Here is a 25,232-nt window from a genome sequence, read left to right on the forward strand (position 1 = left end):
GCTGGACCTGTGATTGCTGATCTGTTTTTGAAGCAACTTGATTTTCGTCATTTTGGTGCTGTCAGCAGCATTGAGCGTCATACTATGAGCGTATCTGGAACTAAATGTTAGTGATCTGTTAACTAGTACCAACTACCAATATGAAGATCATGTGTCAATTTTATCCGTAAGTACCAAAATAACTATTATTTCGTATGGCACACTTCTTCCAGCATACTTGTATTTATTATGTCCATTTCAGTGGGCGCTTCCTATGACTTTTCTTTCAGGCAAAGACAATAAGGTTAAAGTTGACACTATTTTCCTTTAATAGTAAAGATTATATTATTTGATCAAAAAGTTTTCCAAGAGTGTAGGGTCGTGAAACGTAGTAGAGTGAACTAATACGAAAATATAACTTCAACTACCTACAAAGGTATACACGAACTTTTTATTTCTATCTGACTGCACCAAAAGGCGGACAATATTATCGAGTGTACGTGTGTGTGGATGTATAAAAAATTGCTGCTGTATGAAAGTTGGTCTGGTGAAAAATAGACATTTTATAGAAATAAAACACCTAAAAAGAACTTAAAATATTTATTTAGATAGGAAGTGGTGGCGGTGGTATGCTGGGGCCCGCTCCTCCTCCACTCAGGAAAGTTTTCAGGAAGTCCATTGGGAACGGAAAGATTATTGTTGAGTTCTTTTCCGCTGATATCGTGTTCAGTGATTGCAGGTAGCGTAACTGTAAAAATAAGGCAAATTATCATCATTATCATGATCAACTCACTGTCTCTCCTCTCAGAATGAGAAATGTTTGGAGATCATTATGGACATCTGTCAGGCATGCAAGTTTCCTCACTATTTTTTTCTTCACTGTTGGTTAAAGCAAGTGATATATTGTAATTGCGTAAAACGCACATAACTCCGAAAAGTTAGAGGTGTGTGCCTGGGATCGAACCCTCAACCTACGGAATAGAAGGCTGACGTGTTTACCACAAGGCTATCACCTCTTGTAAAAATAAGGTAATATAAAACCAAAATGGTTTAGACTTTAGAATAATAAAATATACCTAATTCTGATTATTTCTACGAATGGGATAACATACGAAGAGAAGTTCATCTGGTTCAATTTGAAATGACACTTGGTTCGGGAACCTATATAATAAATATATTATAATCTCTCTTTTACGAAGTCTTACGAAAGATTTTTCTATGTTGACAAACAGCCCACATTTTATAAACCAAATGACCCTAGTTTACTCTCTAATGCGATTTTCAGTTCCCGTTCTAAGAAAAACATCTAAAAAATAATTAAAAAGTATAGACCTTACCTGCAGAGCTGTAGGGTTGTCAATCATGACAAGTGAAGCTTCTCTTAGAGCTTTTGAAGCCTTTATTTCACCTTCAGCGGCAATGATCTTAGCGCGAGCCTCCCGGTCCGCCTCGGCTTCAGCCGCCATTGCTCTTTGCAACTGCACGGGTAATCTGACATCTTTGCTGGAAACAATTTATAAAGATCTGAAAAATAAGTTATTACATAATGAAACCTTAACAAAAACAGATCTTTTACGTATGTTTCCTAATGACTCCCTCCAATATAATTAAGAAGCGAGTAAGAATGGAGTTCGAATCACAATTGGAAAAAGTGCAGTTTTAAAATAAAAATTCAATGGTTTAGCTTTAACTTTTGTCCTCTCTGGTATGAAATTCTGTCTGTAATGTCATTCTTGGTTTTTTCAGTCGGGTATTTTAATTCCTATTCCAGCTAGCTAGGCCGATTTTGATTCAAATATCTGACTTTAGCAGTAGGTATATTATAAGTAGGTATATTATAGTCTGAGTAAGTATATTATGAATTTCGAAAGTTTTTAGTTTTTGGTCCATGCGCACTAAAAAAAAAATATAATAGAAGAGATCTATCATGGTCTGTTGTGGGTATCATGAATGACGTGTTCTCTTACATCTCAACCCTCTCCACTTCAACTCCCCAAGGGTCCGTGGCTACGTCCAGATTTGTTTGCATCATGTGACTGATGGCTTCACGGTCGGAGAGCAGTTGAGCCAAGTCTCTCATTCCGAGCACGTTGCGTAGAGTTGTGGCGGCGAGGAGCCTGGTAGAGGCACTGCAAAGAAGTAGGGCATTTTAAAGGATCGTATTTCTTTTACAACAACGCGTGAATCTTTGCAAGCTCATCTGAAGCCACGGAGTTCTGAATTAGCTTAGCTTAAAGCTCGAAACCTCTTTGACACACACTTAAATATGAGAGAAAACTCAGAACTTTGCAAAAAGTTTTGATTCAAATTCTTTTGGCTTTCAAGCTTTGACGATTTGTCAGAAATGAAAATATATTTGAAACAGTAAAATCAGGTATTTTTTTTGTTCCTTAAAGAACCACACATCACACTGAAAGTTTAATTTTTACCTGTAATCAGCAACCCTAATAACGGCATTCAAAGGCTCTTTTATTCTGTAGTAGACCACAGCATCTACTGCTACAGTAACGGAATCTCTTGTGAGCACCTAAAAAAAGAATGATTTACAAAATATTTAGTGTGTACCTACTTAATTATTATGAAGCTGTCGATTCGTCCAATTCAACTCGGATTTTTTACAAAGGTGTTATATTTTTGGCATGGACCTCTATTGACACTGTTCTACTTCTTAGCGTACTTAGTCTCCTTACGAAGTTTCGCAACGATTAGGGGACTAACATCTACTGAATTCACTAAAGGTCTTTTATTTGCTATTCCCAAACCTTTGGCATACCTAAGTTTTGGAGCCACTTTACCTCATGTGAAGTAATACATAATGTATACTATGCCATTCTTCAATGAGTATGCCTGCTAACCTCTATTTTCCCTTTTTGTAGACAGTATCTACCTTTTAGTTGATTAGACATTACAGACAATGTGTGCATATTTTCCGGCGAAAATGCGAATGTTGTCTCAGAAGTCAGACATTTTTTTTATAAGAAAATAATGAAATAGATATCTGAATCATGGTTGCGCTGGTCTTTAACAATGAAAATTGAGATTCCCAAGTCGATTTACTGCCTATGTATAAATCTGGCTTACAAATGAGGTCGCCTGCGTCAGATCTCGACACGTTTAAATAAACATTGATCATACACAAATTATGATGTAGTACAGGTGCAAAAATATGAAATTAGTTCGATTATAGTATAAAACAGGTATTACGAATACTGCATGGTGGTTTCTTCCATCCATGATAAGCAGAATTTATCAAATCAAATCATTTATTTATTTCAAGAAGAACATGTAGATTGTAGGTGTTATTTTTGTTACCTCTACTACTTGCTGTGACTCTACCACCAGTTCGTAATGCAGATTCTACTGAAAAGATACTCAGCAAGAAACTCAGCAGTTGCTATTTTCAAATCATAAAAAATTCCAATAGGTATGCAACAAGCCACAATACACTTTCCTACTTATAGATCGAGCATCTTATTCTAGTAATCGGTTAAACAGATGGGCCGTGAATAAGTATCTAGTAAATAGATAGACAGACATACAATCGTATTTATAGTAGGTATTTATTACTACAACTATAATATTATTTATAAATATTCCTGAAAGTAATTATCTTTCTTCAGCGAAAATTACCAGTAACATCTAGTAACACCATCGGTAGTATCATAATTCGAAATGATCATAAAGCAACCCAAGAACTTTCAAGAAAATTGTACTAAGTAGTTAGGTACCTATTTGCCGAAACCTGTAGTTTAGCGTAGTCCGTACCTATTATATTATTTTCTAACAATAATAATATTACAATCACGGTATTAATAGACGCACATAATCCAGAACAGTGCAACAACTGGTTAACAAGAAGCGATTGTTATTACGTCGTAAAACTTTGATTGATAGTTTATACGCACATCAATCAGTGGTCCGTCTGAATAGCCGGCATTTGGGTTAACTGTTTTCAATACCAATGCCAATTCAGAATCGCCTTTGTTTGCGGCCATGTGTTCACTTCAAGTTTATAATTTGCGGGATGCAGGATAGGGTTTCCATTAAGTTTTGCTATTTTTATTTTATCGCAAAATGGGGAGCGATCCAAAAAAATCAAAGCAGTCTACGACGTTAATTACAAATACATACACATGGTAAATAAATTCAAAAACCCCCCGACACAAAACTCTCTAAAAAGTAAATAACTTTCAAACGGATGAACCAATTTTCTTGGATTATAGCTAAGAACACTCTCGATCAAGCCACCTTTCAAACAAAAAAAACTAAATTAAAATCGTTTCATTTGTTTAGGAGCTACGATGCCACACACAGATACACAGATACACACGTCAAACTTATAACACCCCTCTTTTTGGGTCGGGGGTTAACAAAACTGACCTTATGCATTTATTTTTGGATAGTATTGATAATAATGACTATGATGGAATTGCACCAGGCGATAAAATGGAGGGGGTGATAGCCTAGTGGTTAATACGTCAGTCTCATAGTCGGGACTTCAGGGTTCTATCCCAGGCATGCATCTCCAACTTTTCGTAGCTATGTGCATTTTAAGCAATAAAATACCTATCACTTACTTTAACGGTAAAGGAAAATATCGTGAGGAAGCCTGCATGTCTGAGAGTTGTCCATAATGTTTTCAAAGGTGTCTGAAGTCCGACAATCTTCATTTCTAATTTCGGTGGATTGATGATGATGATAGAATTAATGAAATATTTAAAAAATAATAAAATTTTCATTCAAAATATTACGATATTCAAGGACCCTAAAATACCTAAGTATTGCTAATTTTTGTATAAGCCATTTTGTTTTCAATGTGCGAATCAATTACAAAGCACCATTTTGTCACATGCTATAAAATATAACGCCAGACACAAACCTCTTGAGGTGGCACATCAAACGACACTGTTCGTAAATCCACTTTCCTGTATGTATCGACACACGGCAACACAAAGAAAAGCCCTGGACCTCGGACGCCGCCACTCCTTAAACGCCCTAGACGAAATATAACGGCCCGTTCGAACTCTTGTACTACCTGAAAAAGCGAAAAATATCTTAAAATACTACCTGATGCCCGCGACTTCGTTCGCGTGGATTTAGGTTTTAAAAATCCCATTGATGAACTCATTGGTTTTCCGGGATAAAAAGTAGCCTATGCCACTCTCCAGGTCTTTAACGATACCCATGCAAAAAATCACGCCAATCCGCCCCTCCGTCGCGACGTGATTGAAGGACAAACCAATAGGTAAACCAACGAAACAACAAACAACACGCTTTCGCATTTATAATATAGGGTAGTTTTTAATTGGGAAACTTACACTGCATCGTTATTTAGGTACCATCTCACCTGACTAGTGTCAGGTGAGATGGTACCTAAATAATGATGTAGTCTTGAAAGCGCTAATCATGAATGCATAACAGTTTGTCATAGTTTACGTTTCCTTGCATCATTGCTCCAAAATTATAGTCATCAAAAATATTTAAAGACACTCCGATCAAGTATTAGGTATATGCAATGCTTACAGGTTTTCCTAGCGCATGGGGTATTAGGTATACAATATACATATTATGTAACTTGTAAGGTGTCCGTGTTAATATTTGAATGGATAGTCATTCAAGTCTTCTCATTCATATTCATAAAATGGAATAATGAAATGGTATGGATTTATCGGAAAAATAACAGGAGTTTCCATTTATTATTTTAATATCTTGTTCTTCGCCTTGCCGCTATACTTAGTCTACATTCTACAGAATACCTCCAAGCATGCAAAAAGTGGCCGTAAAATAAATACGATAGCTGTAAAACACCTGTATATCTGTCAAGAGATAAATATGGTATAAACAACCCGCGCTGCTGTTTAATATGTTATTTTCACTTCGCAAAAGTTTATTTTGCGAACGTTGCGTATAAATCTATTAGCTCTCCGATAAATCCTACCGTAATAAGGTTGTTAATTACGTGTTTTATATATTCACTTTGAAAATAGCCCCTTGAAATACGCTTCAAGGGCATAACACCTATAAAAGTGATCGTATACCGCAAGAGGCCTGAAGACTGCTAGAGGCAAGCAAATTATGAAACGTGTGACGTCACTACTCCACAGCAAGATTAAGCCCCACCGAGTGGATTTAAAGACTTTCTGATGACATTAACGCATTTCGGAGCTGACGTGTCTTCTGCTCACTACAGCGCGGTCGATGCTGCTGAAATCATTCGAAATGTGCCTCTCTTGCGGCACTAGCATGCCGTGTGCGATTTCCTTAAACTAACACGCATTCTTCGTGAATACTCATTAACTCATTGGTTGAGCATCTAGCTAAAACTAACATATTGAAGTTTGTTGAATTGAAGTCATTGATGAAAACCATACCTATTTACTTTCAAATCAAAATACTAGACCACATTCATTAACTAATTAAAAGATTTTCCTTTAGATTTAATAAAACTCGGACTAGGTCTTCCAGAACTTTTAGGTACAATGCTTTATTTTATTCACAGTTTATAAATCCATAATTGATTCACTTGAATTAAGTTTTAGAAATCTCATGATCCCCGAGTTTTTTTTCTTTGAATAATATTGTAAGCTATATCCGTCTCCAGTAGGTACGTAATCAATCATTGTGACTAATCTCATCGAAATTGTATGTGGGGTCTTGAGGTAACAAACAAAATAATAATTGGCAGTCAGGTGGTGACTCCGAAGAAGTGAAAATAGTGTTTTTTTTGGATTTTGGATTAACTGTAGTATCAAAAATTTAAATATTATAATTTGTTGAAAACAATAACATTAGTTTAATTTTTACATCCATCGGCACCCGAGCATTATTAACATTAGCATGTCGGTGACGCGATCATGAAGTTTTCACCCATCCTGAAATCGCTCTAAAGAATTATAGTAGGTTAAATATCATGATCAACCCATTTCCGCCCCACTACTGAGTACGAGTCTCCTCTCAGAATGAGAAGGGTTTAGGCCATAGTCTGCCACTTGGGATGCGGATTGGCAGAGTTCACACACCTTTGAGAACATGGAGAACTCTCAGGCATGCAGTTTCCTCACGATGTTTTCCTTCACCGTTAAAGCAAGTGTTATTTAATTGCTTAAAACGCACATAACTGAAAAGTTAGTGGAACGCGCCCGGAATCGAACCCCCGACCTCCGATTTGCAGGCGGACGTTCTAACCACTAGGTTATCACAGCTTATATTCAAGCTTAGGTTCAGTAAGTAATAAAAAAAAACAGATGAACTTTCCAATTCATAATGTTATAAGTAAGTTTATTACTCGTACCTTGAAACATTCGAACAGTGAAAACGGGAAGGTGACAATGACTAGAAGGAATGAAAAGAATGTAGCAAATTTCTCCACGCAGCCGGTAGCTTCAGGATTGGCTGAAATAAAATAAACCTCTTTAAAACGTGTTGATTCTTACCTTATAGTAAGTTTTCAAGTGTTAACTTACACAAGATTTTCAGACACAAACCGTTTAAAATGAAAATGCTTTTGCAAATTGGTATTTTAATTTTAAAACGGAGCAAAAAGTATCGAAAAACTTGAATTTTTAAAAATAAAGCGTCTGTCTGGTCGAGTTTTTAGAAAGCACACTCTCATTTTATTACCTTTTAATATCTAATTCAACAACGCACTTTTTCAGTATACTTACGCATTTGTATCGTGATAGCGCAAGTCATACCCGTATCACAATCTAAAAGGAATTTCTCCTATTAATTTTTAAAACACGAACGATTTTTGTTCACCCACTGGACAGTTACTTACGGCTGGGCACGTTATCACGTCTAGTGCTAACCGATCTCAATTCCGATTGCATCGTAAACTAAATTTATTCAAATCTTTAAACAGATAACAGTAAATGCTCATAACACGTTTAACTCAGCTAACATGCACTGTTCGCGCTGACATCCCGACTAACTTACTGTCAGAAGAGTAGGTACACGTATGTTTACGCGACCCAAAAACAACACGAATCCAACTAAAAATATCAATTACAATGCGAATGATCCAAAATGTGTAATATAACGAATTTAGTTTCGTTTACTGAAAATTTATTTACGTATTTCGAAGTAGCACTCCACTTCACCCGAGTCCTTGTCGTGGCAACCGAAATCCATGTGGAACGGTAGGGCGTTCGATGCTCATCGACTGATTCACGTATCAATCAATTTAAGTGTCCGCTGTGTGATCTAACCGGTGTCTATATTGGTACTAAGATGAACACCGGATGGTCAGATTGTCGATAAAAATAAATAAATAACGCACTTTCCATGTTGAGCGAACGGGCGCTCTCTGGACCGGGGTGCTCCAAGAAAAGTGTTTGTGAAACGTTTCTCAGCACTATACTTCATCCTAGGATGTTTAGATAATAACTTTACTAATATTAGAGCAGCTGTCTAAGAAGTTAATTTCATTTTTGCTTCAACGTAACCCGAAAAATTTGCCCGATCGAATGGCGCTATTTTTGGCCTAGGTCTGAATTTTTTGTAGCAATGTAGGAATATTGTAAGAGATCTCACTGATTTAATCATGTAAACTTATATTACTACCCAGCACTACTGCATGTAGAAATGCTAATGTGTGTTCGTTTATTGGACTGTCCTTCAATCACACCGCAACGGAGCAAGGCTACTAGAGATCGACGTAATTTTAGCTAAAGACCTGGAGAGTGACTTGCTACATTCTATCCAAAAAAATCAAAGAGATCCACGATATTTTTTGTGTGTATGTGTGTGTGTGTGTATGTTTGTTACTCCTTTACGCCAAAACCACGGGACGGATTTGGCTGAAATTCAGAATGGAGATAGAAATATCCTGGATTAGCACACAGGCTACTTTTTATCCCGGAAAATCAAAGAGTTCCTACGGGATTTCGAAAAACCTAAATCCACGCGAAGGAAGTCGCGGGCGTCAGCTAGTCGGTTATAATATTCAACTTAGTTGTTGTGAACTTTGCACTTCTGTTCTTCACCTAGTGACCACTTATTTAATAAACTTGTCTTGCATTTTGCATACCGAATTAACTAACAGCAGATGTAATAGATATAGCGAAAAGGGCATTTCGAGTAGGTACAGCTACATCGTTTTTGCGATACTTTTAAGTACTTGGGTATTGCGATACATTTACTCGTACCTTGATTACACAATGATTGTAAATATTTAATCTATAATTACAACTATTTGTTATTGGCGCTCCATAAAAAATGTATTCATACCATGCAAACTTACATGTATAGCAGTTACATTAAATTTTACCTAAGTAAACCAATTTTTATAATTGTATTGACACCAGAACATAAAAACAAATAAAAATAAAGAGGTCTTTACCAACATCACTCCTGATCCGCCAGATGTAGGTACCTACATCCATTTTAATGAAAACAAGAACCACCGAAATCGGACAAGTAAAACCAGGGACATATCATATCCAGAAAGGAGCTTTATTTTTTCGACCTATGATATTATTATTATGTTTAATACCTTAAAATTTAAAAAAAACCCCCGACACAAAAAGCTCTATAAGAAAACTAAAAAAGAGCTGATAACTTTCAAACGGCTGAACCGATTTTCTTCGATTATAGCTAAGAACACTCTCGATCAAGCCAACTTTCAATCAAAAAAAAACTAAATAAAAATTAGTTCATTCGTTTAGGAGCTACGATGCCACAGACAGATACACAGATACACACGTAAAACTTTAACACCCCTCTTTTTGGGTCGGGGGCTAAAAACAAAAAAAAACAAGAGTAGGTTCCTATGAAATCCAATTACTTTAGATATAACTAGTTTAATCCAATTGCCTCTATATAAAAGCACTCGGATTCCATAAAACCAATAAAATGCCGTTCATACAGATATAATGTATTTGATTAGAAAATAGCTGTCGTTTTTCTTTGGTATAGTAACACAGATTATGTTTTGCAACACTTCTGTGCGTACTACCTACCTATTTATGTACAGTGGATATATTATATGCACATTTTAGGGATCCGTAGTCATGTAACTTGTAGTAATTCTGCTAAGTTTAGGCCTTGGGCATATAATACATAGCACTCGCTTTATTATTGTTCTAAAGGGTACATTACTTATAAAAGTTCATTTAACGTGATTTAGTCCGTTAAACATATTAAGTGTATATAATTTATAGCCTATAGCACTCGGGGATAATGACAACCATCGGTAAAAAAATAATTGAAATCGGACGAGTAGTTTCGGCGATTACCTGCTAATCCAAACTTACGACCTTTACCTACCTCTTTATTAGTGTAGATTATCACACTAATATTATAAAGGAGAAAGTTTGTATGTGTGTGTGTGTGTGTATGTTTGTTACTCCTTCACGCAAAAACTACTGGACGGATTGGGCTGAAATTTAGCATGGAGATAGATTATACCCTGGATTAGCACATAGGCCACTTTTTATCCCGGAAAATCAAAGAGTTCCCAAGGGAATTTAAAAAAAAACCCACATCCATGCGAACGAAGTCGCGGGCATCAGCTAGTACTTAATAAGAAATACATTATTTTTACGGAATCCACAAAGTCTTTATTAATTATTAAACAGAAATATTACTGACATTCGTGAAAAAATTAGAATGACAAGGTTTGTATTTTAACGACATTCTAGTTAGTTAGGAGAAGGTTACCATTTAAGTATGAATTTAATGAATCCCACTCGGACTTAGTAATAAATTGTACATGTAGAACACCTGTGACCTAGTAAGTTTAAAAGTAGAGCAAACTAAGATATATATGAGTAAGTAAGTAGAGAAAGTTGTATTATCACTTATCTTATCAGTTGCCACTTTTCTGATATGTCAGTAGAATTTGTCGGATGAGACATGGCATGAAAAATGCCTTATTTCTTTGTGTTCTTCGAAGATACCTACCTACAATTACTATGTATATTCAAATTACTTGCATAGTTCTAAAGAAAGTTGGAAAATGGATCACGATATTGAGAAAAAACATGCATTTTCCAAGAAATGAAAAAGTTTACTAGGCAATCGCAACAAAAATGAACTTTACTATCTTGTTGAGCAAATAACTGTTTTCTAATTTAGCTGAATCGATTGCATATAATATCATGAGATCATGTCAGCGCTGACTTGAAGCACTTATGCTGCCCGCATATCTTGCGTCTCTTCTAATGCGAACATCTTTATACGACGTTAATTTAAGTGCATCTTTCAGGCAGCTTTACTAAAATATTGTTATACAATACTTCCACGTTAGTAATTTTATTAGTGGTTCCATTATTCGTACCCTATAATTAGTTTGTCTGTCTTACGTTACTTCAAAGCTTCATTTTGCTCTAAAACTGATTTTGAAATATATGTTACAGATTATTATGTAACGTCATAGAAAAGGTGCCCAAAGCTCTAATAGCTTAGTTATGTAATCTAGATATTACATACTGCCCTTCCTGTATAGTGGTGTAATTGTTTGAAGTAGAGTCATTGAAGTATTGTCAGTCAATTAATACCTATAGTGCTTTCCTAATAAGCTTAAATTATTATTAATTACGAAAGTAATCCTAAAACTGATCAGGGCTGTGATACCTTTTCGTAGCCATCATGTGAAGTATTTAGATAAGATGTCCCTTATTCACGTCTTTTCATGTTTTAGTTTTAAGTTATTGGTACATGAATATAAAGTATCTGAAAATTTTATAAAAGCCTTTTAAGGATTATAAGGATTATTTATCAGAGGTGCCTTGGTAACTGTAAATCTTATATTGAATGTTATATTTTATTAGTTAAAGTTACGATCAAGTCATCATAAACTTTAAAGATATAAATGAATCATATTTTCAGTTCGCACCGAACGCTCGCTCAGAGCGGTATTGTCTCGAGGGTGTGTATTTATTGCTCCGATAGTATTCGAAAGAGCGCGTTCGCGGCAGTGTCTGCGCGTGCGGAGTCGACGGCGTCGCTCGGGCGTATAAAGTTGAACAATGGGAAGTGATTCTATAGGTGATAATGCGCGCGATTCGAACGCTCACGAAATACCTATACCTGAGGACGAGAGTATGTCCGGCGAATCTCGACACTCCAACATGAATAATAACGAAGAATCTAACTCAGGAGGGGCGAATAAAAGAGCGAGGGAGTCAGACTCTACGAATGGATGGACTTATGTTGGTAGACACGGCAAAAGAAGGGCCAGAACGTACACAGAGAAGAACACTGAAGAAGAAAATACAATAGAAGTGGGAATTTACTCTAAGGAGTCGATTCCAAAACAGTTTCAGTTGGCTAAATTGCTTCGTAGCGAAAATATTACTGACGTCACTAGAATTAGATACGTTAATCCATACAAAGTCCGTATCCAATTTAGTAATATAGAAAGCGCTGAAAAACTGGTTTCGTGTAATACCTTTTTAGAAAAAGGATGGAGAATACAAAAAACTTATGAAGTGGGGATATCATATGGGATAATTAGAAATGTAGAAATTGAGTTACCTGAAGAAGAAATTAAAGAAAACATACGCACAGAACACGAACTAGTGTCAGTGAAAAGACTCATGCGAAGAAATGATGACGAAACTGGATGGTTACCAAGCGAAACAATTCGCCTTGGATTCAAAGGTACGGCAGTGCCTCCATATGTATATGTTTGCGATATGAGAATCCAAATCGAAAAGTTTGTTTTTTCAGTCACGCAATGTACCAAATGCTGGCGTTTTGGCCATAGCAAAAATAATTGCCCAAATAAAAAAATTATATGCCCGAAATGTACAGGAAATCACGATAATTGCGAAACTACGAATTTCAAGTGCGTTAATTGCTCAGGCCCACATTGGTCACTGAATAAGTCATGTCCGATCTACAAAAAAGAGAAAAAAATACGTGAAATAATGTCACAGTTTAATGTTACTTACAAAAAAGCTTCAACAATGTATGCTCCGCCATCTCCGCCGAATCAAAAAGATTTTCCCAAATTTGCATCCTGTGATACTGACCTATCTCATGCCGAATCTATGGAATCTCTACCTCAAAGAAGCTATGCCGAAGCTGCTAAAGAAAATTATAGTGATGAACCTAAACCTACAACTTCTCGTCGAGATGAATCCAACAAGAAGAAAAAGAGGAAAGGTAAAGAAAAGAAAGATAGGGAATTTGAAGAGGATGATTTTTGTAACAGAAGAGGAGATACGGAAGACAATCTTGCACAAAGTGGAGATGAAGAGACAACTAAAAAGAAAGCCTCTTGTGCTGAACTACTTGAAAGAATTGCTGAAATATTATTTATGAAGTCATATTCTACAACGAAGAAGACTGTAGAAGTGTTAAAACTAATATGGGAATGGTTTTTAACTTTTGCTGAAGATAAATTTCCTAGCCTTGCTCTAATTAAACAATTATTTAATAAATTTAATGGAAAGTAGTCTAAAAATAATTCAATGGAATGCTCAAAGTATCAAAAACAAATTAGTCGTATTTAAACAATTGTTAAATCAAGAGAAAATTCATATCGCAGTTGTATGTGAAACATGGTTAGACGTCGATACAAATTTAAATATTTATGGTTACGAATGTTTCCGACAAGATCGGTGGGATGGCTATGGGGGCATTGCAGTTTTTATTCATCGATCTGTTAAAGCAAAAACAGTTCCCATATTAAATACGAGTAATACAGGTATCGAGTTAATGCATGTTAAAATTTATAACTGTCCAGTTTTAAAAGATATAATTGCTGTATACTGCCCTCCTTCTATTAGAACAAGTCAGAGTGATTGGGAATTTGTGTTGTCTATTGTGGATAAAGATAGCTTAATTTTAGGTGATTTTAACGGCCATCACTCCAACTGGTCTAATAGGACGGATCTTCGAGGTACTCAAATATGTGATGCTTTATTTGAAAGCAACTTTGTCACATTAAACAATCTAGAGTCGACACGTGTTAAGCTCGTTAATGGTAGGTTACAAAAATCTGCTCCTGATTTATCGATTGCATCTCTAAATTTAGCTCTCAAATTAAATTGGAATGTGTGTAACGAGTCACTAGGCAGTGATCACCTAATTATTAAAATTGCAATAGACTTTAATCCATCATTTAAGCCCACTGTAAGAAGAAATTTTAGAAAAGCGGACTGGCCGAAATATAGGGATTATCTGGATAATATTTTTTCTCACTTTATCCTACCCCTCGACCCCCAAGAAGCATATGATCTTTTTATTAATCATTTGATTGAAGCAGCAGATAAATACATACCTATTATTAAAATTAATGAGAACCCTGCTAAAAAATTTACCCCTAGGCATTATTGGAATGCAAACTTATCAAAAATAATTGCTGAACGTCGGTTGGCGCTTTCAAAATTTCGAAAAAACCCTACCCCAGCTAATTTAGATATACTTCAAAACAAGATTAAGGAATCCCAAAGATTAATACGAAGGGCGGAATCATTGTCTTGGCAGAAAGATTGTTCGTCGCTTGATGAGGTTTCAACCGCTAAAGAAATGTGGGATCGCATGCGCTGGTTTAAAGGTCACAGAGTTTCGAGGCCCTATATTGATAACGAAAATGCTAATTCTTTTTTAAAATCTTTTACCCCCGACTATGTTTCCCTACCAGCCCCTATTTTTAATATTAACAACCCACAGTTAGAATGCCCTATATCCATATGTGAAGTGGAAAACTCAATCAAATCTAAAAACACAGCTCCTGGATGTGATAGTATATCGTACTCTATGATACGGAATTTACCCAAGAAGGGACTGCTTATTTTGTTGCAGCTATATAATTTGTTTTTTTCACTTAATGTAGTTCCATGGCAATGGAGGGATATAACAATAATTGCAATACCAAAACCAGGCAGAGATCCTAATTTAAGCTCATCTTTTAGACCAATCTCACTAATTTCCTGTTTGTGTAAAACATTTCATTCAATTATACATAAAAGGTTAGAGTGGTATTTTGAACATAATAATCTTTTCTCCGAGGCTACAGTAGGGTTTCGGAAAGCTAGATCATGTCACGATAGTTTAAGTCGATTGGTGTCTACCATACAGATGGCTTTCTCCCATAACCAAACAACTCTTGCCTGTTTTATCGATATAAATAATGCGTATAATAATGTCAATATAACAATGCTTTTGAAAACATTACACGATCATGGTGTTGGTGTGAAGATATGTGATTATTTATGGAATTTCCTTAACGAGCGACGACTTAAAATTCGTATTCATGACGATGAAATAAGCAGAACTGCTTGTTTAGGATTAGCACAGGGAGATCCCTTGTCTCCGCTATTGTTTAATGTGGCAACAATACAGATATGTCAACAGATTCAGTCCTTGCACAGTGTCAAGATATCGCAATTTGCTGATGATTATGTAATTTACTATTCAGATAAGAATCTCACTCGTGCTCAAAACGAAGTACAAATAGCACTAGAATTATTTAATAAGTTAATCAATAATTTAGGTCTTGACATTTCTCCAGTTAAAAGTAAAATTTGCTTATTCTCGAAAGGTAGAAGACAAAGTGCTATACACCTTGAGGTCGATAATTGTCAACTAGAACTTGTGGAAAATGTCAAGTACCTTGGGCTTTGGCTTGATCGCTCGCTACGTTGGAGTAAACATATAAAGGAGACTACCCAAAAAGTTTTACGATTTTTAAACATTTTCAAAATTTTAACAGGGTCTAGTTGGGGTGTCCACCCTACGCATTTACGACGTCTTTACATTTCTATTATTCGGAGCAGGTTAGACTATGGAAGTTTTTTGTACGATAACGCTGCGAAATGTCATCTAAAGAAGCTGGATATGGTACAAAATCGAGCCATGCGAATAATAGGAAACTTCATTAAAACAACACCTATTCATGCTATGGAAAGCGAGCTGTTTCTACAACCGCTGTATATTCGCAGACGTTACTTAGCGGGCAAGTTTTGGTTTAAAGCTAAATCTTTTCATAGTAATAAGGTGATAGACCTGCTGAGTGAATTATCTCAATTATGTGAAACCCCAAGTAATTGGTTAAATAAACGTAAACCTCTATTAGTAATGATTCATCAAGAACTAAATTCTGTCCCCATATATAGAAGTAGACAACTAGAAATGTTTTCCCTGGAAACTTGGGTGAGCAACTTGAATGTTAATGACTTTGTTAGATGTGATATTCCCTCTATTAATAAACCTAAAAAAGAGTATACTGCACACCAATTAAAAACAGTAGTCGAGCAATTTCTTGCAAATTCTTATAACAGCTTTTACCCAGTTTACACAGATGGATCAAAAGAATACGACGCATCTGGTGCTGCAGTTTATGATGAGCACACTAATAGCTATTCTAAATTTAAATACGATCAAAACCATTGTATAATGGTTATTGAACTATTGGCTATTTCAGAAGCGTTGTCATACATTGAATCAGTTGATGTCAGCAGGATTGTTATCCTTACCGATTCGAAAAGTGCCCTGCAGCATTTGGCTCGATGCACCTCGACTTATCGAGGCTCCCCGATTGCCTACAAAATTATAAAACAAATCTTGGATTTTAATTCAGGATCTAAGTCTGTTTATGTACAGTGGATTCCATCGCATGTTGACATTACCGGCAATGAAAAGGTGGACACCCTTGCTAAACAAGCCTGCCTCGATGGTCTGAACATGGCACTAGAACCTTTTTTTTCAGATCTTATTTGGCATGTAAGAGTGAGGTGTTATTCTCTCTGGAACGAGTATTTTGATGAGCGATCCAGGGAGAAGGGCATCTGGTACAGGACGATGCAGTCCCAACCATGGAGGTTTTGTTGGTTTGATAAATACAAAACCAGTCGATCAGACCTAATTACAGCTTTTAGGCTTCGCTCCGGACACATTCCTACTAATAAATTTGCCTTTCTCATGAAAAAGTCAGATTCTTCCAATTGCTCCACGTGTGGAGTAATTGAAGATATTTACCATGTCTTGTTGGAGTGTGTTCGGAATGAATCGTTTAGGTTAAGCTTATGTAATATTTTTGATTTAAATTTTAATATTTTTGATTGTGTTACGTTTCTTTCATTTCCTGCGTGTGATCAAGCTAAATTACTATATAAGTTAAGTAGAATATTTTTTAAGATTCGAAGTAAGTAAGTTAATGTAAGTGTGAAGTTGATTGTAAATAACAAAAGCGACATAGTCACTTAGTGACTAAGCTTTTCAATAAAGAGTTAAAAAAAAAAAAAAAAAAAAAGAATCATATTTTAGCTTTAACGTTATATTTTACGTACGAATTAAAAAAAACAAATTACTACTCAATATTGAAACGTTTCTGAAACGCTTTAACTAAATTCAGAATAACTGAATTTAATGTCAAAGTTGACAATTTGCTCATTAGACTGCAAAAAATTTACACAATCTGGGCAAACGAAATATTCTGTTTCTTTCTTGAAAAAGTATACCTACCTACTTTATAACCCTTTAGGTTCGGACCGTAATATTACACGTAGGTATAATATACTCGTGGATATAGCGTATAGATAGATCTTAGATTAAACCGTTATTGTTTATTCATAGAAGCCGAATGGGATTTGAGTTTAGACATTTGTTAAAGCTGATTTATATCAATAAATCACCCGCTAAATATGCATTAGTATTTATTGAGGGTTTATTTTGAATGGGAATGCATTCTGCAAAATATGAGGCTTATGACTAAGGTTGCCATATTATGATGCCTATATTCGGGATCTTATGACTATTGAGGTATCCCTGCTGAAAAGCTAATATTCATCAGTTCATTATTTATGTGGACGTCCGTCGTCCACTAATGAAAATAGCCTTCCGTAGTTATCTATCTATCCGTCTATCCGTCTATTTATCTATCTATCTTTCTATCTATCTATTTATCTATCTATAATTCCAATACAATTTGTCAAGCCAAATTATAATGTAGGTGATGATGTGAATACTCGAATGAGATACATATTCTGAGAGACTATAATAGAGACAGCTGCTAGATAAAAGTTTCGCGGATTTTCAAATGACCGTAGGAACACAGTTTGCATACGCGACCTAAAGAGGGCAGAACCCAGAAGCTCTAATAAATCTGAAATGGATAAAAAGCAGGTAGGTATTAGTTACGCATTTTGTGAAGTTTATAAAGCTCAACCTGTGCAGCTCGATCGGTTGAAATAGCTCCAAATTTAGGTTGCACCCCACTCGACTGCACCGTTGAACCAATTTCAACACGCAGGAATTTGTTTTATCGCTCATTGAATGTTCAGTTATATAATACCTTCTCGTATGTCGATAAATTTTAATGGTATTAATACTACAATCTAATAAGAATATGTTTCTAAACTGTACTTTTAAGAAATATTGATATTGTACTTACCTATATGTAAATGAAGACATCAAGTAACAATCCTTTCTATATACATTCATAATAATTAGGTTCTTAATAAGGGAGATTATCCAACAGTAATTTAAAAGATGTACCTTCTGAAGATTGTTTTTTTTATTGGGATAGATGTTAGCCTTTGTTTACAATCTTACCTGCTTATAAATGATGATGCAGTCTAAGTTGAAGCGGGCTAACTTAGAAACGGTATAGCAGTCTAATTAAACTCAAACTTCTAATCGGTTTCTATACGATATTGTACTGGGAAGCAGAGTCGCTAGAGTACCAGCAGGGTGGTAAGAAACGACAGCCCTAACCACCCAGCATACCAGACTCTGAGATGAGACAAGACTCAATTTGTAAATTAGGCAGGTAGATACCAACAACTTCTCTAGATTGGCAAAGGGCCGCCACGTTTTGAAGCAAGCTCGTACGTGTCATTTATACATGTGCGTGAATATTACGCCAGTATCTATCTATCCCCAGAACATAATATGTGGTCTGTGCCGTTACATAAAAAAAATTACAAACTTGTTTTTCATTTTCATTTACATATCACACACCCAAGCTTATATTTGTCTTCTTTTTCAAAATTCGAATGTAATAGAGCTTTGCCAATCTGGGTGTTTTATAATATCTTTGGTAGGCGAGTACCGTCAAAAACACGTACTTATGCGTCTAGCTACATAATATAACGAGTTCCAGGTAGTATGTACTTGATTTATTTTTAAGGTTTCGATCGCAATATAAATTCCCATATAAAATAACAAACATTCTTCGTAGTTGTTGAGCGCGGGAATGAATGGACAGGTGCAAGTTGCAATGTATGTATGGAGGGGTTCTATACTTATAAGCGTAGGACATTAGTTCAGGCAATCAGGACTATAACCGTACCTGTTATGTGTAGTGTTTGCTGAGCCAAGACTGGCAGCATGTGGGTGAGTTATGTGTTTATCAAATGAAGTAATTAAAAAAAATAGTGACAAAAACATATTCAGTATTTTTTTTTTATAATTGTGATTAAAATTTTAACCTTATAAATCCGTTTAATTTAAAAATAAAAAGTAAAAATAAATACAGTTTAATTTATTTACTATTTAGGACATTCTTGAATTAGGGGTAAAGCAACTCATTTACATCCGAGATATTTGCATGGAATAACTACGAGTAGATGGGTACCTACATATAAATGGATACTTTTTCGAATTAGGTACCTACAGATACGGCTTAGTTTACTTTCATAGCAATTATGAAAAATGTAACTAAAGAATGGAAGAGTAAAGAATATTTAGAAAAGCAGTAGGTATACCTACGTACTGAGATTTTAATATATTTTTTCAAGAATCTTTTTCTGCTAATTGATGTTAAAATTCACGTACAAAACTTGTCTATATTAGCGAGAAAATAATGAAACTTTTATTATAATGTAATGAAATTACATGATTCTAATATTAAAATTTAGTTTATTACTTTATTAGGATTAAATAAAAATAATGATTTCGATTATGTTCCGATGGAGACATTTTATCATTTTATTTAAGTATCTGCATAGACTTATTGAGTATCTGTATAATTTTTTAAAAGCTTGTTAGGGTTTCGTACCCGAAGGATGCCAACCGAAACCTATTACTAAGCCTCCGCTGTCCGTCCTTCCGTGTATCCACCCGCCCTGTCGTCTGTCTGTCAGTGGGCTTTATCACGTAAAACGTTATGGGAAGAAAGTTGAAATTTTCAACAAAATATGTGTTTCTATTGCCGCTATAACAACAAATAATAAAAATTGCAAAATGGCCGCTATGAAAATTAAATAAAATGACAAGTGTAAATTAAAAATTTATAACACCTTCGACAAGTGAAGGTTACTGTAACTAGAAAAGAGCTGATAACTTTCAAACGGTTGAACCGATTTTCTTGGATTATAGCTAAGAACACTCTCGATCAAGCCTCCTTTCGAACAAAAAAACTAAATTAAAATCGGTTCATTCGTTTAGGAGCTACGATGCCACAGACAGATACACAGATACACACGTTAAAAAAGTGTTACTTCCCGTACGACCATTCGTGCGCGATTTAAAGTCGCACTTGACCGATTTTTTATGTATTTAAACTTATTGCAGATTTTAGCTCTACTATCGTGTATCAGCGTGGCGGTGGCAGTGCCAATATCAGTAGGATATGGTGTGTATGCGCCTGCGCCGATAATACATACGCCCGTCCTCCATGCACCAGTAGTACACGCCGAACCTGTGGTTAGTACCTAGTCTTAATGTATAAAACGTAAAAAAATGTACGCTATAGACTCTGAAACCATTGAACCGATGTCCATCAAACGGTTTTATTAGATTCATTAGATTCGGATTCCGTTTCTTTCTTTCGTTCTTTTTATCTTACATAGAACCATATTAGTAGACTAGCTGATGCCCGCGACTTCGTTTGCGTGGATATAGGTTTTTTTGAAAATCCCGTAGGAACTTCTTAATTTTCCGGGATAAAAAGTAGCCTATATGTTAATCAACCGTATCTCCATTCTAAACAGCCAAATACGTCCAGTGGTTTTTGCGTGAAAGAGTAACAAACACACACATACTTTCGCCTTTATAATATTAGTGTGAAGTGTGATATGATGATTAGGAATTGGGATATTAATCATATTTTTTTGTCTGTACAGTCATATCCAAAGTACGCATTTAACTACGGAGTCAAGGACCCTCACACTGGTGACGTGAAGTCACAACAAGAGGAGAGGGACGGAGATGTTGTTAAAGGTTAGTACAACTTGTACTATAATTTATGCTTGTAGGGGCTGACTAAGCAGAAACGCATCGCATGACTTGTGGGCCGATGCGCGACGCTAGCCAGTCCCTACCTACCGGCCGTGGGTCGAACACGTACAACAGGAATAAAGGAAACACAAGTTCAACAAGTTTTTAATTACCACCCCTGAACCTTAACCCCACAGTGTTAACCCCACATGCTGATATATTCAAGTAAATTGAGCAAATAATTATAACTACAGCTGCTGCATCTATTCAAGTAAAAAATTGTCAAAATGATTATGTCGAAGAATTCACCGTGAGAAAGAATTCGTCATAATATAGTATAGTACTGCTTAGCATATTAGTGAGCAGCTTATAGTTTTATATCAATAGCTCAACGGTTAAGGAGCGTAGTGCAAAAAATGAGCCAGCCGTTCTGCTACCAGATGAGGCTATTAATCGAGGTGAAATGTCTTGTAAATTTTTTTTTGCACTAAAACTTCATGGCCCCAGGGTCTCCGTTACGTTACGTTACATTAAAGGAACAAAATCTCTCAATTAGAGAGGCATACTGGCGCAGTTTGCCGGTTTCAGACATTTCTGCTGCGGCTCCCAGTCTTGATGCTGCCTCCCTTAGTTTCTACGTAGGAAAATCGCACAATTACCCCTAAATTCGAAGGGTTAACGCAAAGTTAATAATTTTCAGGTAGCTACTCTCTAGTTGAGCCCGATGGTACGACACGGACAGTGCACTACTCGGCGGATGACCACACCGGGTTCAATGCCATAGTGCAGAGGACTGGACATGCCGTTCACCCGGTAAGACTTACATACATAATAGGTCACCATAAGTCATAATAGGACACCATTACATAATAGGTAACCCAAACTTCTTGAATTGTCTGATTCTCACAAGAGAGAGCGAGTACTTAAGTACTGCGGTGTGGCGAACTGCGATGAGTTTTAAAATCCGTAAAGAGTTTAAATCAATCAAAATCCGATGCGGAATTAATTTTGGAGTGCGCGCGTTTCTATGTAGTTCACAGATTTTGCGGAAAGAAACGTACGGTTTACTACGGTGCGCGCTAGCTTTCAGTGATGAAACGCTGGTCAATTCTAAACTTCAAAGTTTTGAACATCGGCGAGCAGTCTATCGGTATTCTATAGGATGTATTTGATAGTGTGCCCAAGAACTTATCCTCCTTCACCTTTCTACTACGTCACTACGTACTACATCAAAGTGTTACCTAAGTTACCTACCTTCAAGTTAAGAGTGAATAGGCATCTTTTGCTAAGCGCGCTCCATCTTAGGCTGCTGCTTGCCACCAGATCTGATTGCAGCTAAGCACTAGTCTATAAATTAAAAAAAATGGTTTTGTTTGCCCGCATGGAATACATTGGGCGCTTGGGTATATGCTCTGCTCCCACTCATCGCTACTTCCACAGATACAGACAGCCACAAGAAGTCCAATCTGAAGTTCCAACAATAAGGTGTTCTGTGCAGATACAACCAAAGACAACAAAGGTTTTGTATTTAGAACACATTTGTTTTGTGATCACTGTATCTGCTTAGTGCTAATACGACACTACTCGTTCAAGAAGTTTGGACCAATACTAAGCGGGTCAGTTTAACTTTTTGCAATTTCCTACTGAGATATGATTAGGAAAGTGATTTTCACTTGGTAACTTGTTAAATCCAATATTGCACAAAGTGTTTCGACTCAGTTGCCGTCCCTTGCGCAAAACTAACGGTGCTTGTCGCTTAAGGAAACGAGATATTTAGCCCGTTAATACCCGGTAAACTTGGCGAACTATTAAAAATTTTCTTTATAAGGATCGGGGAGAACAGTCTTTTTGCATGTAATTTTATTGCTTTCCGCCCAGCCAGATTTTATGTCTGGTTCAATAAACCTACGAGTATGTAAAATAAGTTTATAACAATATTGCATATGAATTGGCTTGGGCTATAATATTGCATTTTGAGGACAATTTTGGAATTTATAGCCTAGCGATAAAATCAATAGACACAAATCCCGTTTTGGTTGCAATAAAAAGGAATCGATTTTGATCAACCCTTTTTGTTTATCCTTGGACAAAGAATTAGTTTCTAGTTAGTTCTTGGGCAAAGGGGTAATGCTGCCAGCCTCTTGGGTACAATGGCTCGCTGCGGTGGTATCGATGAGGTTTTAGATTTAAGCAATTATATTAATTAGTCACCGTTGCATAGCTACCAATGTTCAATGTAGCCATGCTCGAGTAATTCTAACCTTCGATCTAGGTACTGACCTTGTAGGCTTTCCTAAGAAAACGTAAACGCTTTCTGCGGATGGGTTTGTAATCGTTTTGATTTGGATTTCATGGTATTTTTAAATCAGCCGAAATATCAACAAATTGCCAAAAATAACCAGGTGTTTACCAATGGATATATTACCTATTATTATTGTAGTTGATCAGCGATGATAGCCTAGTAATCAAGAGGTCAGCCTCCTAGCTGGAGGGTCCGGAATTCGATCCCAAGCACGCACTACAATTTTTCCGGAATTATATGTGTTGTATCGCTTGGTTTACGATGAATGAAAACATCACAAGGAAACCTCCATGCCCAAAAGTTCTCCATAATATTTTCAAAGATGTATGAAGTCTGTCAAACCAGACGTGACCAGCGTAATCATTGGTCCATGTGACCAGCGTTTTAGTCAATGGCCAAACCTTTCTCATTCTGAGAGGAGACCCGTGCTCAATTGTGGGCCGACGATGGGTTAGTGATGATGATAAAAATATACCTATTATCACTTTCGAGGCAAGAGTGAATAGGGATCTTTAGGCAAGCGCGCTCCAACTTAGACATCATCTTTGTTTTTTATTAGGCATCTTCAAGCGAAAGGCTCTCTCACATTTTTTTTAAATGTATTGAATAAAAAGTATATAATAATAATAATAAGTATTATGTAATCATTTCAGGTGGTTGCACCAGTAGCACACTATGCGCCGGCGCCGGCTCTTCTCGTATCATCTTACGGCCACCACGGTTAAAATGTTAATGTTTCATCCTACCACGGCATACTCTAGTTTTATACCATTCACAACGATTTTAGATGTAAGCAATAATTAAGTATTAGATGAGTAAAGCTTGAGGTGTATTAATATTTCATACATCTTTCATTTTTGGTTTTTCATACCAAGGATGGATAAAGTGGATAAAGGAAAAGTGACATGGATGACTAGTTTTTTTTGTCTTCGGACAACTTTGTTCTAAAATAAAAATGGATGATAATGGACAAAAATTCCGTAATTTTTTTCCTAATAATTCAATACTTTGTCATTAAAATTTTACGATTTTAAGAAAAAATTTACAGTTATTTTGATGCTATTAAAGTTTATGCAGTGCATCTTAAGCTTTATTTATAGAATTTTTGAAGCAAAACCTAAAAGTATTTGTGTTTTTATGTATTTTAATTATGTATGTATTACATTTAAGATTTAACTTAATAATGTTACTTAATTGATCGAAATGTCTTCCTACATTAGCATCTGAAGTACAAGTTTTGTTTACTATAATAAGTTGGAAGTTTTATAAAATAAATATGAAATAATATTTATGAATAAAGATATTTTTAAATTTAAATTTTATGTTTATTTTAAATACAACATTGTTAGATTGAACAACTTTTAAACAAATTCTAACACATGACTTCCTCGTGGTTTTAGATTTTTGTCATTGCAATGCATCGTGATAAGCCCCATTTGTCACAGTTGCAGTAAGAAACAAAATACCTTCTTAAAACTTATTTTTTAAAGTAACTAAAGAAAATCCTAAAATCCGTTTGTGAAAAATTACAGTCATTTACCGCTATAAATCTTTTGGTAGTGATAGCAATCTTTCCAACACTTTTGGATTAGATTTATATGAAAATCATCGTATCCTACCTACTACATTTACAACACAAACACATTTTTGGGCAGTCAGAGAAACATAAATATAGGAACCAGAATACTGAGTTCACGATAAACTTGCATCCACTTGTAAGCCACCAAATAAGAACGATTATCTACCTATGTAGCTGAATTATAATGTTCATGTTTCAGAAGTTTACTACAATATAAAATAAACAAATAATAAAGAAAACTATACATAGAATAATCGGATA

At 35.7% G+C, this 25,232-nt stretch overlaps 3 protein-coding genes across 9 annotated transcripts; 2 read left to right on the plus strand and 1 right to left on the minus strand.

Annotated features, from left to right (window-relative positions):
* Positions 1-564: 564 nt before the first annotated feature.
* LOC123866620 (band 7 protein AGAP004871-like) lies at positions 565-8,362 on the minus strand. Of its 7 annotated transcripts, none has more exons than XM_045908283.1 (8): positions 8,052-8,251; positions 7,644-7,685; positions 7,271-7,371; positions 4,859-5,014; positions 2,409-2,506; positions 1,947-2,108; positions 1,317-1,482; positions 565-727 (listed from the first exon to the last, which is right to left on the minus strand). In XM_045908283.1, the coding sequence occupies exons 1-8, from the start codon at positions 8,107-8,109 to the stop codon at positions 584-586; spliced, it is 927 nt and encodes a 308-aa protein (XP_045764239.1). In that variant the 5' UTR covers positions 8,110-8,251; the 3' UTR covers positions 565-583. The 7 variants fall into 7 exon arrangements, with proteins under 7 accessions (XP_045764239.1, XP_045764233.1, XP_045764236.1 ...); XM_045908277.1 differs by lacking the exon at positions 8,052-8,251 and adding an exon at positions 7,757-7,998; XM_045908280.1 differs by lacking the exons at positions 7,644-7,685; positions 8,052-8,251 and adding an exon at positions 8,258-8,362.
* A 3,586-nt stretch (positions 8,363-11,948) lies between these two features.
* Positions 11,949-13,382, plus strand: LOC123866717. The gene has a single exon (XM_045908397.1). It carries the CDS (start codon positions 11,949-11,951, stop codon positions 13,380-13,382), a length of 1,434 nt encoding a protein of 477 aa, XP_045764353.1.
* Positions 13,383-19,069: 5,687 nt separating this feature from the next.
* On the plus strand, positions 19,070-24,674 carry LOC123866627 (cuticle protein 8-like). The gene is made up of 5 exons (XM_045908291.1): positions 19,070-19,266; positions 20,446-20,577; positions 20,997-21,093; positions 21,791-21,903; positions 24,046-24,674. The coding sequence occupies exons 1-5, from the start codon at positions 19,261-19,263 to the stop codon at positions 24,115-24,117; spliced, it is 420 nt and encodes a 139-aa protein (XP_045764247.1). The 5' UTR covers positions 19,070-19,260; the 3' UTR covers positions 24,118-24,674.
* Positions 24,675-25,232: the final 558 nt, after the last annotated feature.

The sequence above is a fragment of the Maniola jurtina genome, chromosome 7 (assembly GCF_905333055.1).
Source record: "Maniola jurtina chromosome 7, ilManJurt1.1, whole genome shotgun sequence".
NCBI lineage: Eukaryota > Metazoa > Arthropoda > Insecta > Lepidoptera > Nymphalidae > Maniola > Maniola jurtina.

What these genes read in the sequence shown, in the direction of transcription:
- LOC123866620 (XM_045908283.1), bottom strand. Translation starts at nt 8,109, where the DNA reads ATGGATTTCGGTTGCCACGACAAGGACTCGGGTGAAGTGGAGTGCTAC. An exon ending in GGAGTGCTACTTCGAAATAC is followed by an intron (nt 7,686 to 8,051) that starts GTAAATAAATTT and finishes AATTCCTTTTAG; the next exon opens with ATTGTGATACGGGTATGACT. An exon ending in GAAGTGGAGAGGGTTGAGAT is followed by an intron (nt 1,483 to 1,946) that starts GTAAGAGAACAC and finishes AATTGTTTCCAG; the next exon opens with CAAAGATGTCAGATTACCCG.
- LOC123866717 (XM_045908397.1), top strand. Translation starts at nt 11,949, where the DNA reads ATGGGAAGTGATTCTATAGGTGATAATGCGCGCGATTCGAACGCTCAC.
- LOC123866627 (XM_045908291.1), top strand. An exon ending in GGACGGAGATGTTGTTAAAG is followed by an intron (nt 21,094 to 21,790) that starts GTTAGTACAACT and finishes AATAATTTTCAG; the next exon opens with GTAGCTACTCTCTAGTTGAG. An exon ending in CTGGACATGCCGTTCACCCG is followed by an intron (nt 21,904 to 24,045) that starts GTAAGACTTACA and finishes TAATCATTTCAG; the next exon opens with GTGGTTGCACCAGTAGCACA.